This window comes from Salmo trutta, chromosome 14 (genome assembly GCF_901001165.1).
Source record: "Salmo trutta chromosome 14, fSalTru1.1, whole genome shotgun sequence".
Classification (NCBI taxonomy): domain Eukaryota; kingdom Metazoa; phylum Chordata; class Actinopteri; order Salmoniformes; family Salmonidae; genus Salmo; species Salmo trutta.
This window is the reverse complement of record NC_042970.1, coordinates 29,604,612-29,623,232: the sequence shown is the minus strand read 5'-3', so window position 1 is coordinate 29,623,232 and position 18,621 is coordinate 29,604,612. Positions and strand designations below refer to the sequence as shown.

The following is an 18,621-nucleotide window of genomic DNA, read 5'->3' as shown; positions in this document are numbered from 1 at the left end:
TAGATTTAAAAAAAAAAATCTGAGAAAACTATAGAATCGCTGCTGAAAATATATCTACATCTCTCATGAGTTGCATTGTACACAGCACATATCGCCATCTGGTGGATCCTCACAGTATTAACCCAAAGACCAGAAAAGTGGACGCCAGTACGATGGTCAATATTGCTTGCAAATAAAATGCATCTAGCAGCATGATTCAATTGAATTTGTAGCCAAATGAAACCAAGTAACACTCAAATTAGCGGTTTTCTATTTGTTGGCTTTTGCGATTCTCAGAAGGAATACAGGTCGACAGAATAAGTGATGCGTATATGATTCCTGCTCGCTAACTATGTTCCCTTTGGAATAAAGAGTAATTGTTTGTAAATAGATATTTCATCATTGAAATGAGAACCACTAAGAAACAAAACTACATTTATTTCAGAGGAGGAAACGTTGATAAAAGGAAAATTACATTACTCATGTCCCAAACACCATTGAGCTTCAACATTGTTTGCAAAATAGAACAGGAAAAACATCCACAAGATCCACAAATCTGTCTGCTGGCTGTTGTCCTGTTGAGTTAAGTGGCAACACTCTGTAGCAAGGTGATGTTATCTCCTTTCAGCATGATCCTCCCTGAGAGAGAGATGTAGGGAGGGATCGAGAGAGGAGGCAGATAGAGAGACAGGTGATCAGTCTAGAGTAACTGACACTTCAGTAGTAGGAGACACTTGTTCAGACTGCCGACAAAGATAAGATGACATCATCGACAATGAATGAGAAACTACAGACTTAGTCAACTGGAGTGGCCTTTATCAATTTGATGGCATTAGGCCACAAGCCATCTAGTTTGAAGTGTGTTTTTCTCCAAGGTGTTCCCCACAGGAAGAGGCATTTCCTTGTTTGGTCCGTGTCTCTTTTCCTATCATGTCAGACAACGTTTTGGTAGCCTATCCTGTGCTCATTTTATATCTTACGCAAGCTAGCTTTTTGCAAGTCAGACAAATGTTCAAAAACACAACCTCGGTTTGGACCTCCACCCATGCAAAACATTTTAATTGGTTTAATAAGAGGCAACACATCACTAGTTTCCATCCAGCCATATATCAACCCTTTTTTATTATCTTCCCAAGGAGAACTTCCCCAGGCTTTCAAACAGAATGTGAGAAGCCTGGGCCTCCGAGGATAGTCACAGACAAACTGATATTGTGGAACGTGGACAATAGCCTGGAAGTCTTTTCACTGAAATGTGTATGAATCAACATGTAATACAGACAGACACTGAGAAATGTGAGGTAAGAAAGACAGAAAACAAACTCAGACTTACCCAGGGGCTTCCTGTTCTTGGTCTTCATGTGGACCTCCTCAGCATCATCCAGAACCAGGTTCATGTACTCATCAAAGCCCTGAGAGAGGGAGAGGTTTGTTGGTTTCAACTACACATCTAGGCATCAGCAGCCAAGATATAGTTTCAGGAGCCTTGGCCAATTAGAATAAGGGAGGAAACAGTGGAGGAAGAGGACTTACGATGATGCAGCCCTCTATCCGCATGTTCACTTGTTCATACAGCCACACCTGTATCCGAGAACGCTGCAGGGAGAAGAGGCGTTGAATACATTTGCGAGATAGCTCGATAGGCAATGTATTATGAAAGTACGAGGTCTATTTACAACCATGAACATCAAATCATGTGACTGAAATGAATAAAATACTTACGTTCTGTAGATACCTGAAAATAAGGTTCTGGTGGACGGGGGGGGTCAAGGAAACTCGACAAACATATTGCTTAACTGGCTGCACAGGTTTTTCTGGCCATTAGCAACATTAATATCTCAATAGTTTAAGTTAAGTTAGTTACATAACTGGCCATAGTGTTTCAGTTCCTGGATGAAACACTAAGGTCCACGTGTATTAATAGCAACGACTCATTGATGAGTAACTTAGCTAGCTACGTACCACTAGCTAGTTCTGATTACCCTGCTAACTTAGCTACAGCGAACCAGACACACGCCAGAGCAAAATAGCAGGCTAACGTTACAACACAATGCTGATAAAAGGATACGATTGGCTGCACCATAACCTTCTGGACCTTCTGCCCTTGTCCTCTGTACGCCATCCTCCTTGTCGGTTTAACGCTTAGTTGTCTAAAAACCTTTTCTTTCAGCAAAACATTTCAGTCGCAATCCGACAGCGAAATTGAAATAATCACGTTTGGTTCTCTTCAATGGCGCGCTCTGGGCCTTCCGCGTGCGCAAGCAGAGTGACTCAGCCGCAATGCTGCAGTGCCCCTATGGGCGGGAGGTAGTTACTGCAGATTCCAGACAGACAGACAGACAGACAGACAGACAGACAGACAGACAGACAGACAGTACCTCTGACTGCACTGTGCAGTTTGGGGCAGGACTCAATGTGGACGAAGTCAATCGTTTGACCCCGCGCACCTTTTTTGTCCATCTGAGGTTTGACAGTCACACACTGAATAAAAAAAACACACGTTTGTCCATCTGAGGTTTGACAGTCACACACTGAATAAAAAAAACACACGTTTGTCCATCTGAGGTTTGACAGTCACACACTGAATTAAAAAAACACACGTTTGTCCATCTGAGGTTTGACAGTCACACACTGAATAAAAAAACACATGTTTGCGTAAGACACGTTGAATACAAACGTATTTAGAAATATTCTATAAAGTGGTACCGGCGGATGTGTTGTAACACTTTTTGCTTCATACTATATTTGAGACAAGCTACTGATATTGTGGCAGTGAACAACATAATTATGTCATGTACTGTTAAAATTGTGTTGATAAATATTATAACTTGATTATATTATTTCATTGAGCATATATATACGCACTGTTCCTACCTATCCTGATTTATAATGCTATTTCTTTTCCTCATGAGAATGGAAACAGACTATACCATATAGACATACTGACAAGCTGAATGTGCTCTGTACATTAAGTTATACCAGCTTCAGTAAAGAGATCAGAGACTCGGGTGACTTCTATGTCATCTTTACTAAACAACACAATTAACACAACAGACAAAAACAAGGTTTGACCACTCCTCAAAAATGGCTTCACTCCTGCTCCTCAACATTTTCTTGTTGTCAACTGCCTCCACATAGAACATCTCATAATCTCTGTAACTGGAACGAGAACATGAATGGTTCCTTGAGGAGAATATTTTCCTCTTCATCCAGGCCATCATACAACCGTAGTTCTTTAAGAGTTGTAATGTGGTCTTCCCCCTCCATCATACAACCGTAGTTCTTTAAGAGTTGTAATGTGGTCTTCCCCCTCCATCATACAACCGTAGTTCTTTAAGAGTTGTAATGTGGTCTTCCCCCTCCATCATACAACCGTAGTTCTTTAAGAGTTGTAATGTGGTCTTCCCCCTCCATCATACAACCGTAGTTCTTTAAGAGTTGTAATGTGGTCTTCCCCCTCCATCATACAACCGTAGTTCTTTAAGAGTTGTAATGTGGTCTTCCCCCTCCATCATACAACCGTAGTTCTTTAAGAGTTGTAATGTGGTCTTCCCCCTCCATCATACAACCGTAGTTCTTTAAGAGTTGTAATGTGGTCTTCCCCCTCCATCATACAACCGTAGTTCTTTAAGAGTTGTAATGCGTCTTCCCCCTCCATCATACAACCGTAGTTCTTTAAGAGTTGTAATGTGGTCTTCCCCCTCCATCATACAACCGTAGTTCTTTAAGAGTTGTAATGCGTCTTCCCTGTCCATCCCAGTTACACTTGGGAGGGAAACGGTGCCTTTAAATGTTAGGTGTTCGCACCCCCTTGCTGCCTCTAGGCTGTCCCTGAGAAGAACATCTGCTTTCTTGAAGAAAAAGGAAGAATAAATATTAAGAGTAGTGATCAAGTCAAATTACACCCCACTTTCACAATACCACCATGCAAACAAAAGACACTATTACTACAGGGGTTTTCAGTGATATCTATAACTACTCAACAAGTCTTCTCAACTATTATATCTTGCCATGCATCAAGCCTTCAGCATTACACACAGTAGACTACATACCCAGTTCACAGCTCCTAGTTCACCATGCATCAAGCCTTCAGCATTACACACAGTAGACTACATACCCAGTTCACAGCTCCCAGTTCACCATGCATCAAGCCTTCAGCATTACACACAGTAGACTACATACCCAGTTCACAGCTCCCAGTTCACCATGCATCAAGCCTTCAGCATTACACACAGTAGACTACATACCCAGTTCACAGCTCCTAGTTCACCATGCATCAAGCCTTCAGCATTACACACAGTAGACTACATACCCAGTTCACAGCTCCCAGTTCACCATGCATCAAGCCTTCAGCATTACACATAGTAGACTACATACCCAGTTCACAGCTCCTAGTTCACCATGCATCAAGCCTTCAGCATTACACACAGTAGACTACATACCCAGTTCACAGCTCCTAGTTCACCATGCATCAAGCCTTCAGCATTACACACAGTAGACTACATACCCAGTTCACAGCTCCTAGTTCACCATGCATCAAGCCTTCAGCATTACACACAGTAGACTACATACCCAGTTCACAGCTCCCAGTTCACCATGCATCAAGCCTTCAGCATTACACACAGTAGACTACATACCCAGTTCACAGCTCCTAGTTCACCATGCATCAAGCCTTCAGCATTACACACAGTAGACTACATACCCAGTTCACAGCTCCTAGTTCACCATGCATCAAGCCTTCAGCATTACACACAGTAGACTACATACCCAGTTCACAGCTCCTAGTTCTCCGTGCAATTTGTTTTCAGTATCGTCTCTAGAACGAAAACAGATTGTGGTCATTAAGTAATGTAAGGGAACCTCTAGGGATGTGTGTAAAAGAGGTCACCTTACTTTAGCTAATAGCCTATACAGTACCTGATCCTGCAGAGCTGGATGCTGATGTGACATGCTGTGACTTCTTAGGGGGGACGTCTTCTACATCATCCTGAAATATATTGGAGGGGGGGTGGGGTTTTAAGTCTTTAAACATTGGTTTAAGACTATACCACTCAACATATGAGAGGGGGGGATTAAGTCTTTAAACATTGGTTTAAGAGTATACCACTCATCATATGAGAGGGGGGGATTAAGTCTTTAAACATTGGTTTAAGACTATACCACTCAACATATGAGAGGGGGGGATTAAGTCTTTAAACATTGGTTTAAGACTATACCACTCAACATATGAGAGGGGGGGTTTAAGTCTTTAAACATTGGTTTAAGACTATACCACAACATATGAGAGGGGGGGTTTAAGTCTTTAAACATTGGTTTAAGACTATACCACTCAACATATGACACCTCCTACCTGAAGTATGTTTTGTTTTCGCCGCCTTTTTCGATCTTTCAACCTCTTCTTCAGACCTTACTAAGTGAATGACATACATTACATACATTCAATATGAAAATACACTGCTCAAAAAAATAAAGGGAACACTTAAACAACACAATGTAACTCCAAGTCAATCACACTTCTGTGAAATCAAACTGTCCACTTAGGAAGCAACACTGATTGACAATAAATTTCACATGAGGTTGTGCAAATGGAATAGACAACAGGTGGAAATTATAGGCAATTAGCAAGACACCCCCAATAAAGGAGTGGTTCTGCAGGTGGGGACCACAGACCACTTCTCAGTTCCTATGCTTCCTGGCTGATGTTTTGGTCACTTTTGAATGCTGGCAGTGCTTTCACTCTAGTGGTAGCATGAGACGGAGTCTACAACCCACACAAGTGGCTCAAGTAGTGCAGCTCATCCAGGATGGCACATCAATGCAAGCTGTGGCAAGAAGGTTTGCTGTGTCTGTCAGCTTAGTGTCCAGAGCATGGAGGCGCTACCAGGAGACAGGCCAGGATATCAGGAGACGTGGAGGAGGCCGTAGGAGGGCAACAACCCAGCAGCAGGACCGCTACCTCCGCCTTTGTGCAAGGAGGAGCAGGAGGAGCACTGCCAGAGCCCTGCAAAATGACCTCCAGCAGGCCACAAATGTGCATGTGTCTGCTCAAACGATCAGAAACAGACTCCATGAGCGTGGTATGAGGGCCCGACATCCTCAGGTGGGGGTTGTGCTTACAGCCCAACACCATGCAGGACGTTTGGCATTTGCCAGAGAACACCAAGATTGGCAAATTCGCCACTGGCGCCCTGTGCTCTTCACATATGAAAGCAGATTCACACTGAGCACATGTGACAGACGTGACAGTCTGGAGACGCCGTGGAGAACGTTCTGCTGCCTGCAACATCCTCCAGCATTACCGGTTTGGCGGTGGGTCAGTCACGGTGTGGGGTGGCATTTCTTTGGGGGGCCGCACAGCCCTCCATGTGCTCGCCAGAGGTAGCCTGACTGCCATTAGGTACCGAGATGAGATCCTCAGACCCCTTGTGAGACCATATGCTGGTGCGGTTGGCCCTGGGTTCCTCCTAATGCAAGACAATGCTAGACCTCATGTGGCTGGAGTGTGTCAGCAGTTCCTGGAAGAGGAAGGTATTGATGCTATGGACTGGCCCGCCCGTTCCCCAGACCTGAATCCAATTGAGCACATCTGGGACATCATGTCTCGCTCCATCCACCAACGCCACGTTGCACCACAGACTGTCCAGGAGTTGGCGGATGCTTTAGTCCAGGTCTGGGAGGAGATCCCTCAGGAGACCATCTGCCACCTCATCAGGAGCATGCCCCGGTGTTGTAGGGAGGTCATACAGGCACGTGGAGGCCACACACACTACTGAGCCTCATTTTGACTTGTTTTAAGGACATTACATCAAAGTTGGATCAGCCTGTAGTGTGGTTTTCCACTTTAATTTTGAGTGTGACTCCAAATCCAGACCTCCATGGGTTGATAAATTGGATTTCCATTGATTATTTTTGTGTGATTTTGTTGTCAGCACATTCAACTATGTAAAGAAAAAAGTATTTAATAAGATTATTTCATTCATTCAGATCTAGGATGTGTTATTTTATTGTTCCCTTTATTTTTTTGAGCAGTGTATATTCAGGTCAGTCTGGCTACGGTGAAACAAGTGATTTTAAGAATGCAAAAGAAACATCCCCCCCAGGAATATATTTCACAATGTAGAAGACATCCCCCCCAGGAATATATTTCAGGATGTAGAAGACATCCCCCCCAGGAATATATTTCAGGATGTAGAAGACATCCCCCCCAGGAATATATTTCAGGATGTAGAAGACATCCCCCCCAGGAACATATTTCAGAATGTAGAAGACATCCCCCCAGGAATATATTTCAGGATGTAGAAGACATCCTCCCCAGGAATATATTTCAGGATGTAGGAGACATCCTCCCCAGGAACATATTTCAGGATGTAGGAGACATCCTCCCCAGGAACATATTTCAGGATGTAGAAGACATCCTCCCAGGAATATATTTCAGGATGTAGAAGACATCCTCCCCAGGAATATATTTCAGGATGTAGAAGACATCCTCCCCAGGAATATATTTCAGGATGTAGGAGACATCCTCCCCAGGAACATATTTCAGGATGTAGAAGACACCCCCCCTCAAGAAGTCACAGCATGTCACATCAGCGTACAGCTCTGCAGGAGTTTGATGTATGAAATGTGTATGTAGTGTAAAACTGTAGGAAATAGGTCCCAAAAAGTGTCAAGAATAATAAACAAGAAAAAGTATGAGCAATAACAACAGTGTGCCTTGCATGCTGCAAGCACATAAATAATAATAACTTTTAATATGTTATAACAGAAAATAGGACTAATATAATATACTGAATAGCCAGCATCTTACCATCAAAACAAACACCCCACAGTTGTTTGAGAAACCTTGCTTTGGTAGGCCCTGTGGTGTTAACAAGGTACCATTTTCCAATAAAGGAATGACAATCAAATGGTACAGTTCAGTGGAATCATTTAAAGGAATGATTAACTCAGTGTTCTGTCACTCATGGGGACACTAGTCACCGCCAAGTCTAAGGGTAGAGCTAGAAAATTCAAGCCCCTTGGGTGCTGCCTGAGAGTTACATTAGAAGTGCCCATCCAAGAAGGCTCAAGGTCATTGGCCACAGATAAAACTACATTAAATCACATTATATCTACAGATTGGACTGATCATGTCAACATCATACTTTCAAAATCTTAGCTAGCAGTCATCATCATGAATCAAGTTGACAATCTACTGGCAAATCCTTTTTATTCCTTGACATATGAAGAGAAATAATGAAGAGAAATTATAGATAAAACGTATCGGTGCTCATCGGCCATTGGACATAAACATTACACAACAAGTTGGAAATCACAAATTCAACAATGAGTGGTTTGGAAGGAATCAGTGGCTAAGTGCAAGCATTGCAAAGCAATCCTGCTATTCAGTGGAGTGGCTGTGTGGTCCCAAGTCTAAGATTAAGGGTCTCATTTCCTAATTTAAAATGATAAACATTCAACATTGGCCATGCTGTCAATGAAACATGACTTGTGCCGCAATCAAAACAAGTGTTAACTCGGAACTGCAAAATTTGACTTCAGTGAGTTCATGATAACAGGGAAGTCTGGAAAAACGAGCTACAATTGGGGAAATACGTTATGAACTTTCATCCAACTCGGAATTGTACATTCAGAACTCGGGCCTCTTTCTAGAGATACGACCTGAAGATCACTGATGTCATCATGAATCAACCTTTTTTTTGTTTGAGTTCCCAGTTGTCTTGAAAGCACCATAAAGCCAGAGAATGCCAGACTTTGATAACAAAGTTTGATGACAAAATTTGCCCACAAGAAGGACCGCCGTGCCACCTTCCTGTTCAAGTGAGCACAGCACGACAAGGTGAGTCCAAAAATGCCTTGTATGCTGCTGCGTAAATTATGTAATATGCCAGGGAGATATGTATACTGTAACTAAGAAAGTAATATTAAGTGTATGTTGTGTAGTAAGCTGTTAGTAGCCCATGTGCCTTAACCTAATCATTTGGTCTATTTTCACCTCTTCATTTCACTTAAGATTCTGACTTGGTGGTGCACATGTAGCCTATGACCTGTTTTTAAGAAATGTAATCATCAAATATTTTAAAAGATTTCATTGTCTGCTTATATGCCCCCTTTATTTATCCTACGGTTCTGACTTGGTGTACAGGGAGAACACTGTAAGAACGGCCCATGTTCTGAATTCTGTTGCTGTACATTTCAAAAGTGCTGAACTTATATTGACTACGTCCGTCCAAGCTCGCTCATTAATGTCTTAATCGAAATTATGGATTGCCTCTTATCCGCTTGTCATCCCCTTATGCCATAGTTTGTACATCTCAGTTGTCGTTAGAAACCACATTTGTTTAAGCAAGTCAGCCATATCAGCTATGTTTTTTAAAAGGCAGTAAATGAGGCTGAATGAACTGTTTCGCTGCCAGACAAGGCTCCGCTAATGGCCAGGTGTAGCAGTGGTAAGGTGTTGGGACTGCTGTTGGACAGCTTTATGTAGGTCCTAACAGTATGTGGGCACCTTTTGTCACTGTTATAGTGCAATTAATGTATTGTTCACTGTTGTGTTGTGTAGTGGCTTTGCTGGCATGCATCCCACTTTAGTTTTTTTTGGCCAAGATTTACATGCTAAAATCGCCACTGGTTTGAAGCATTGGAGATTAACACATTTTCACATAGCAAATGTTTTTTGAGTATCATTATAATAAAAAAAAATCAGGAGAAGGGAATCAGTCTCACACAATGTCTTTAAACAGAGGAACGAGCGTCGCGTAGGAGTGAAGCCACATGTCGGAAGAGAATGCTATTGACCTGAAAAGCAGTCTATCCCTTACTCCTCTCTCTATATCCTCACTATTTGGCCTTTACATGGACCTTCATGTGCACGTTGAGGTGAACCTTCTGAGTGAAGAATTTCCTACAGACCTCGCAGCAATAGGGCTTCTCTCCTGTGTGGATCTTCTGATGGATTCTGAGCATAGTGGCGAGATGAACATTTTCCCACACTCCGAACACTTGTAGGGCTTCTCTCCTGTATGGACCCTCAGCTCCCCTGCCTGTCTGAAGCCCTTTCCACAGGAGTGGCAGCGGTAGGGCTTCTCCCCGATGTGGATCTCATAGTTTCCCGTCAGTTCCTCCTGCGAGGTACAGCTCCTCCTGCGTGTGCACTCTTACATGCACGTTGACATTTCCAATGTGCCTGAATGACTTGCTGCAGACCTTACAGGGGAAGGAGGTTTGTTGGCTCTGGATGGAGGATGGAGACTCCTGGGAGGTCTCTGCCCCGTTCCTCCCGCTTACCTTTGACTCTTTTGACCCCTTAATCTCCGCCCTTTCCACTTCCTCTCCTGCGTGAGTTTTCCGTCTGCAGTTGTTGGTACTCATCATCACTTCCTTGGCTCTCACTCTCACTGGGGATTTCACTCCATGCTGAGGAGCTGTCTGTGTTTTCCTCTGAGGAAGGCTGTGTCAGCGAGTGCCGATGAGTGTACAGTTCGGTACGCATGTGACATCTGAGGTGCGTCTTTCATGGCTGATCCTGCCCTCCTGTCCCAGACAGTGGCTCCACTCCTGCGGCTGGTCATGGGGATCCTCTATGGAGCCTGAGAGTGCGAGCATCCGAGAATCTGAAAAGACAGATTATATTATTAGCTCAAATGACCATGGGGCATAAAATAGTGAAAAAGACCAACAACCTATTGGTAATAGTAATAGATAGAACAAAATATCTAAGAGGCATCCACCTCATCAAAGCAAACTACACCTTATGTTAATGATACCATACCATTATTCAAGTGCACAACAGTGACAAATTATAGCTACTTAGCAGCTATGGTAGACAGATATGGATTTGTTAGAGACAGTAATACATAGGTTAGGCACTATGGTACTGTTGCCAGAAACAAGATAGGTTCAGAGTATACTTTAGAAACTTCAAATTAGCTACCAGTCTAGCTAGTTCCAGGCCTGAGATTAGTGTTTCAGTGTTCACCGCGACGTCCAACATGCTCGGTAGGTACACGTCGTTCTCCTGCTTGAAACATAACATTTTACCCTCATACTTGGTGATCATTTGTTCCATAAGGCTAGAAACGCCTTAAGAGATTCCAATCTAGCCATTTTCGTGAATGAATTAATGGTTGCAAGCAGCTATTGAAGACATACTAGGAAATATTTGGCGAAGCACCCATTCCCTTTTCTTCCACCTGTGCTGGCTGGAGCCTGAAGGTTTGTGCAATACTGCCACCTAGCGTGTTAGTTTCATAATGTCCAGTGTGAGTGAGTTTTTCATAAGTAAAATCAAAGACAGTACAGTATCTGTGGTAAAATGATGCTTTGGGTTTATTTATTACAGTATAGATCTTAAGTTTAAGTGGAGGCCAAGGCAACGCAGATTAGTTAATCACTACTTTATTCTATTAGGACCAAATAAAACCAAGCTGCACAACATATCTGTAGGAGTAGCAGACAATGTATGTGTGTGGAGGGATGGAGGACGCTGCTTGTCAGGCCTAATGGGGTCTGTGGCTTGGATCACAGACTGGCCTGCACAGAGCCCTGACCTCAAACCCATCAAACACCACTGGGATGAATTGGAACGCCGGCTGCGAGCCAGGCCTAATCGGCCATCAGTGCCCGACCTCTTTAATGATCTTATCGCTGAATTGAATTGGAAAGCCTTCCCAGAAGAGTGGAGGCTGTAATAGCAGCAAAGGAGGGACCAACTCTATATGAATGCCCATCATCTTGGAATGAGATGTTCGACAAGCCGGTGTCCACATACTTTTGGGCATGTACAGTCGTGGCCAAAAGTTTTGAGATTGACACAAATATTTATTTTCACAAAGTCTACTGCCTCAGTTTGTATGATGGCAATTTGCATATACTCCAGAATGTTATGAAGAGTGATCAGATGAATTGCTATTAATTACAAAGTCCCTCTATGCCATGCAAATGAACTGTATCCCCCAAAAACATTTCCACTGCATTTCAGCCCTGGCAGAAAAGTATCTCGTTAGTGATTCTCTCGTTAACACAGGTGTGCGTGTTGACGAGGACAAGGCTGGAGATCACTCTGTCATGCTGATTGAGTTTGAATAACAGACTTGAAGCTTCAAAAGGAGGGTGGTGCTTGGAATCATTGTTCTTCCTCTGTCAACCATGCTTACCTGTGAGGAAACACGTGCCGTCATCATTGCTTTGCACAGTGAGGCGAATACTTTTGGAGGATGGCCTGGTGTCAAGAAGGGCAGCAAAGAAGCCACTTCTCTCCAGGAAAAACATCAGGGACAGACTGATATTCTGCAAAAGGTACAGGGATTGGACTGCTGAGGACTGGGGTAAAGTCATTTTCTCTGATGAATCCCCTTTCCGATTGTTTGGGGCATCCGGAAAAAGGCTTGTCCGGAGAAGACAAGGTGAGCGCTACCATCAGTCCTGTGTCATGCCAACAGTAAAGCATCCTGAGGCCATTCATATGTGGGGTTGCTTCTCAGCCAAGGGAGTGGGCTCACTCACAATTTTGCCTAAGAGCACAGCCATGAATAAAGAATGGTACCAACACATTCTCAGAGAGCAACTTCTCCCAACCATCCACAAACAGTTTGTTGACGACAATGCCTTTTCCAGCATGATGGAGCACCTTGCCATAAGGCAAAAGTGATAACTAAGTGGCTCAGGGGAACAAAACATCGATATTTTGGGTCCATGGCCAGGAAACTCCCTGGACCTTATTCCCATTGAGAAATTGTGGTCAATCCTCAAGAGGCGGGTGGGCAAACAAAAACCCACAAATTCTGACAAACTCCAAGCATTGAATATGCAAGAATGGGCTGCCATCAGTCAGGATGTGGCCCAGAAGTTAATTGACAGCAAGCCAGGACGGATTGCAGAGGTCTTGACAAAGAAGTGTTAACACTGAAAATATTGACTCTTTGCATCAACTTCATGTAATTGTCAATAATAGCATTTGACACTTATGAAAAACTTGTAATTATACTTCAGTATTCCATAGTAACATCTGACAAAAATATCTAAAGACACTGAAGCAGCAAACTTTGTGAAAATGTATATATGTGTAATTCTCAAAACTTTTGGCCACGACTGTAGTGTAATACATTTCATAAAAATATTATTTTTATTTATTTATTTCACCTTTATTTAACCAGGTAGGCAAGTTGAGAACAAGTTCTCATTTACAATTGCGACCTGGCCAAGATAAAGCAAAGCAGTTCAACACATACAACAACACAGAGTTACACATGGAGTAAAACAAACATACAGTCAATAATACAATAGAAAAATAAGTCTATATACAATGTGAGCAAATGATGTGAGATAAGCGAGGTAAAGGCAAAAAAGGCCATGAACACAAAGTAAATATAATATAGCAAGTAAAACACTGGAATGGTGGATTTGTAGTAGAAGAAAGTGCAAAGTAGAAATAGAAATAATGGGGTGCAACGGAGCAAAATAAATAAATAAATACAGTAGGGGAAGAGGTAGTTGTATGGGCTAAATTATAGATGGGCTATGTATAGGTGCAGTGATCTGTGAGCTGCTCTGACAGCTGGTGTTTAAAGCTAGTGAGGGAGATAAGTGTTTCAGAGATTTTTGTAGTTCGTTCCAGTCATTGGCAGCCGAGAACTGGAAGGAGAGACGGCCAAAGGACGAATTGGCTTTGGGGGTGACCAGAGAGATATACCTGCTGGAGCGCGTGCTACAGGTGGGTGCTGCTATGGTGACCAGTGAGCAGAGATAAGGGCAGGGTCTTGTAGATGACCTGGAGCCAGTGGGTTTGGCGACGAGTATGAAGCGAGGGCCAGCCAACGACAGCGTACAGGTCGCAGTGGTGGGTAGTATATGGGGCTTTGGTGACAAAACGGATGGCACTGTGATAGACTGCATCCAGTTAATTGAGTAGGGTATTGGGGGCTATTTTGTAAATGACATCGCCGAAGTCGAGGATCGGTAGGATGGTCAGTTTTACGAGGGTATGTATAAAATGTCTTAAAGCAAAAATATACAGAAATAATACATTATCTGATAATAATACATTATTGCTTCAGAAAGGGGCACAAGACAGGGATGTCTTCTCTCCCCACTCCTGTTTGCACTGGCAATTGAATCTCTTGCAGAAAGAATTAGACAAGACCCAAACGTAACAGGTATCAGTATTGGTAAACTTGAATATAAACTCAACTTCTTTGCAGATGATCTCCTGATATACCTGACCAACACTGAAAACATAATGCCCCCCTTGCAAAAAATATTTTCAGAATAATCTAAAATCTCAGGATATAAAATTTCCATGGGAAAAAAACGAAATACAGGCAATAGGAAAAATAATTACTCTTGATCTAAAGCAATCCTTTAAGTAGACCACAAAAAAATCTAACAATTAGGATAAAAGTGACAACAAACGTACAGTGTATACATAATACAGTTCATGCGGAGAGTATTCAGACCCCTATGACTTTTTCCACATGTTGTTACGTTACAGTTTTATTAAAAAATGCATTACATTTTTTCCCTCATCTATCTGCACACAATACCACATAATGAAACAGGTTTTTAGTTTTTTTGCAAATGTATATAAAAAAACCTGAAATATCACATTTACATAGGTATTCAGACCCTTTGCTATGAGACTCAAAATTGAGCTCAGGTGCATCCTGTTTCCATTGATCATCCTTGAGATGTTTCTACAACTTGATTGGAGTTCACCTGGGGTAAATTTAATTAATTGGACATGATTTGGAAAGGCACACACCTGTCTATATAAAGTCCCACAGTTGACAGTGCATGTCAGAGTAAAAACCAAGACATTAGGTCGAAGGAATTTTCCGTAGAGCTCCGAGACAGGATTGTGTCGTAGCACAGATCTGGGGAAGGGTACCAAAAACATTCTGCAGCATTGAAGGTCCCCAAGAACACAGTGGCTTCCATTATTCTTAAATTGAAGAAGTTTGGAACCACCAAGACTCTTCCTAGAGCTGGCCAAACTGATCAATCGGGGGAGAAGGGTCTTGGTCATGGAGGTGACCAAGAACCCGAGGGTCACTCTGATAGAGCTCCAGAGTTCATCTGTGGAGATGGGAGAACCTTCCAGAAGGACAACCATCTCTGCAGCACTCCACCAATCAGGCCTTTATGGTAGAGTGGACAGACGGAAGCCTCTCCTCTGTAAAAGGCACATGACACCCCGCTTGGAGTTTGCCAAAGGGCACCTAAAGAACTCTCAGACCATGAGAAACAAGATGATCTGGTCTGATTAAACCAAGATTGAACTCTTTGGCATGAATGCCAAGCATCATGTCTGGTGGAACCTGACACGATCCCTATGGTGAAGCACGGTGGTGGCAGCATCATGCTGTGGGGTTGTTTTTCAGCAGCAGGGACTGGGAGACAGGATTGAGGCAAATATGAATGGAGCAGTGTACAAATCAAATCAACTTTAATGTGGACAGGTGTCTTTTATACAGGTAACAAACTGAGATTAGGAGCACTCCCTTTAAGAGTGTGCTTCTAATCTCAGCTCGTTACCTGTATAAAAGACACCTGGGAGCCAGAAATCTTTCTGATTGAGAGGGGGTCAAATACTTATTTCCCTCATTAAAATGCAAATCAATTTATAACATTTTTGTCATGCGTTTTTCTGGATTTTTTTGTTGTTATTCTGTCTCTCATTGTTCAAATAAACCTACCATTAAAATTATAGACTGATAATTTCTTTGTCAGTGGGCAAACGTACAAAATCAGCAGGGGATCAAATACTTTTTTCCCTCACTGTATAACATAGCAGGTGACTGCGAAAAGGCAGGTGTTTTCTTAACTTTCATTACCACATGGTAAAATAATTCCAGTATTGTACTATACTATTCTTACTACGGAAAACATCAATGTACACTGCTATTGAAATGTAAATAATGTGTAGTAAATCAATAGCTACAAGTGATTTCTGATTAGCATGTCACGCATTACGTTATACGCAACGTGCCCCTGCACTTTTGACTAGAAACCCCCTAGCGCGAACCTGCCAACGCCCGCGCAGAGACACAGAGGATACGGTACGGAAAATCACTTTTTCACCAATCATTTTTTCCCGAAGAGTGGTTAAAAACTGTGTTATTACTAGCATGTCACTATCAACGTATGTATCTGGTTGTTTACTTCATTGGAGATAAAATGCAACATTTTGTCAATCTCATTCAACAACAGCATCCGCTCGCCAGCCAGTCTACTGTAAACTAACGTTACTAGCTAGCAGCAGAGGAAGCTGATAGCAAGCTAAGTCAACGGTAATCATTCATTTTCAATTAAATATTATATCTAAATGAGCTAACCGGTATGACAGGGTTCGTATGAAAACAAATAAGGTTATTATGTATTTCTTCATCATTGACCGATAGCACTGTTGCTATTTGTTAACTTTGATAACTAAGTAGCTCGAATGGCGATGGTTGCTGAGTGCTGAAAACTGCCAGGGAGAGTAACGTTACTGAGAAAGCCGGGAAGGAAAACTAAACGATGGTACCCAGAACACAGAATGTTGAATTATTTCAAGACAACGTAGTTTGTAAATGTAACGTTAATATTACCTAGGCTTGTTATTATTTTGCAAATTGTTGTGATTGTCGAGCATTTCCCTATCAATGTGTGTTAGAATTGTCATCAGACAGATTAGGCCATCGACTAGTACGACCCGTAACGTTATTAAGCTCGTGTCTTGGTATTAGATGGTAAACTGTACATCGGGGTGGTATATTGTTATCACCAAGCTACCAGGACATTATTCATCATTTACCCAGCTAAGTAGCTAAGACGTTCAGGTTGACATTCGGCCAATGTTTTGATGATGCTGCAATCCTGTGAAGTCCGGATGTTGAATCCGCACTAAAATGGATTGCATAGCTAAATAATCCAATAATGTTGGATGTTGCAATAAAACAGACGGCGACTGACCTTCCATGCTAATTACCCAGACCAATTCTAATCAAGGTAGTTGGACTTGAGATCCATGCCATAGGAAAGTGTGAGCTGATTTCCCCCTATTATACCGTGCCCTATATAGTCAGTGCTGATTGAAAAGGGATCCAACTAAACATTATTGACTTTCTGTAGTACATTGATTTCATTTGCTTGGTGTACCAGACAGTACAGTGGTGTGCAGCAATTGTAATTTGCCTGTCTTTACTAACATGGACCTTTGATTGAAGGGTTAGTGAGCAGTATGTGAGTCTGTGTTTTTCTAGGTAGGCAGTAGGAAGGAAACAGGGAGGCTGTGAATGATCACTAAAGCCTTTCAGGGTGAGTAAATCCGGTGTAATACCAGACACCGCCTTGCAGATAGAGCTGGGTTTCGTAGCCTATTACTGCACAGCATTTAAACTGTAAGCCCAGAAGAGGAAGTCCCTGAAAACAATTGTACAACTACATTCTGTGTCCCCTGCTCTCTACATTTAACATTTGAGTCATTTAACAGACACTCTTACACAGAGCAACTTACAGTAGTGAGTGCATACATTTGAATACTTTTTTCTTACTGTAGAAGTGCCATAGATATGAAAAGACATTGGTTTGCGAGGAAGGGTAGCCTAATTTCACATTTCTACTGAGTTTCTTGCAGATTTTTTATTACAGTGAACCCTTGCAAATACAAAGGGGTGAGATGGAGAATCTTCTCTTGAGACAGTCTTGGAATAGCTGAACACCCGCTAGTATTAGTTCAACATTAATGTGTGTAGCCATGGAGACGGAGACGCTTTACACTTGGAGTAATGACTGCCTCAGCCTTTATCCACTCGTTTGTGTTTGTAGGCCAGGTCAGTGAAATAAGCTTATAGATACAGACAATCAGTATTGACAGTCAGACAGATTCAGTGTAGTCTGAGTCCACAGGTGAAAAGTCCACATCGCTTGGTGTTGGTTGGCAACTATTGGAGTTTCCTTTTAACAGTACATTTCATTGAATATCATTTCCTGTAGGCCTATATCAAATGATGAACGGAAGTGTGTGTGTGTGTGTGTGTGGAACGCCGGGATCGGGATATGATCCTATGCTCTCACGGGTCTACGTGCACCAAAGATGGTGTCTGCAACCACTAGATGGCCCAAACCCCAGGCCGTTGGGCCTACTTTGAGAGTTTTGACTTGGCCGTGGCAGAATTGGCTGTAGCCGTCTCATGACATCTGGTTTGGTCCTGCTGTCATGCATGTCACCTATCTGGAAGTATGATAATTGTATTAGCTGTTAACAGTGTTGATTAGATACAAATAGACGGTGTCAGTGCAGGGTAAAATATGGATAGACTGGTAGACTGTCAGTGCTACTAGACAGACAAGGTGAGAAAAAACATTTTGCACCCTGCAGGCTGTGGGTTGAAAATGCACATTAGTCTAGCAGGGGGCAGCAATAGGCTTAATGGGTCCCAGTTTTGTCTCGTAAACCGCTCAGGGTGGAGGGGCTAGATGTAGTAACGTTTGGACCACTGTGGGTTCTTCTCATGCAGACCACCTTAACAGTGCTATCACTCTTAACTTGGCATCTGCATCAACTCACCCCAGCCAGTGTCCAGCTGCCTGGAGCCACTGTAGGAAGACCCTGATCAATCTGCTGTGTCCTACTGGACCAGAACGATGGTCAGCCCCACATCTTTA

At 42.6% G+C, this 18,621-nt stretch overlaps 1 protein-coding gene across 1 annotated transcript; it reads right to left on the bottom strand.

Moving 5' to 3' along the window:
- Positions 1-397: 397 nt before the first annotated feature.
- Positions 398-2,237, bottom strand: LOC115207748 (small nuclear ribonucleoprotein E). The gene is made up of 5 exons (XM_029775201.1): positions 2,045-2,237; positions 1,699-1,725; positions 1,510-1,572; positions 1,310-1,388; positions 398-618 (listed from the first exon to the last, which is right to left on the bottom strand). Exons 1-5 carry the CDS (start codon positions 2,096-2,098, stop codon positions 563-565), a joined length of 279 nt encoding a protein of 92 aa, XP_029631061.1. The 5' UTR covers positions 2,099-2,237; the 3' UTR covers positions 398-562.
- Positions 2,238-18,621: the final 16,384 nt, after the last annotated feature.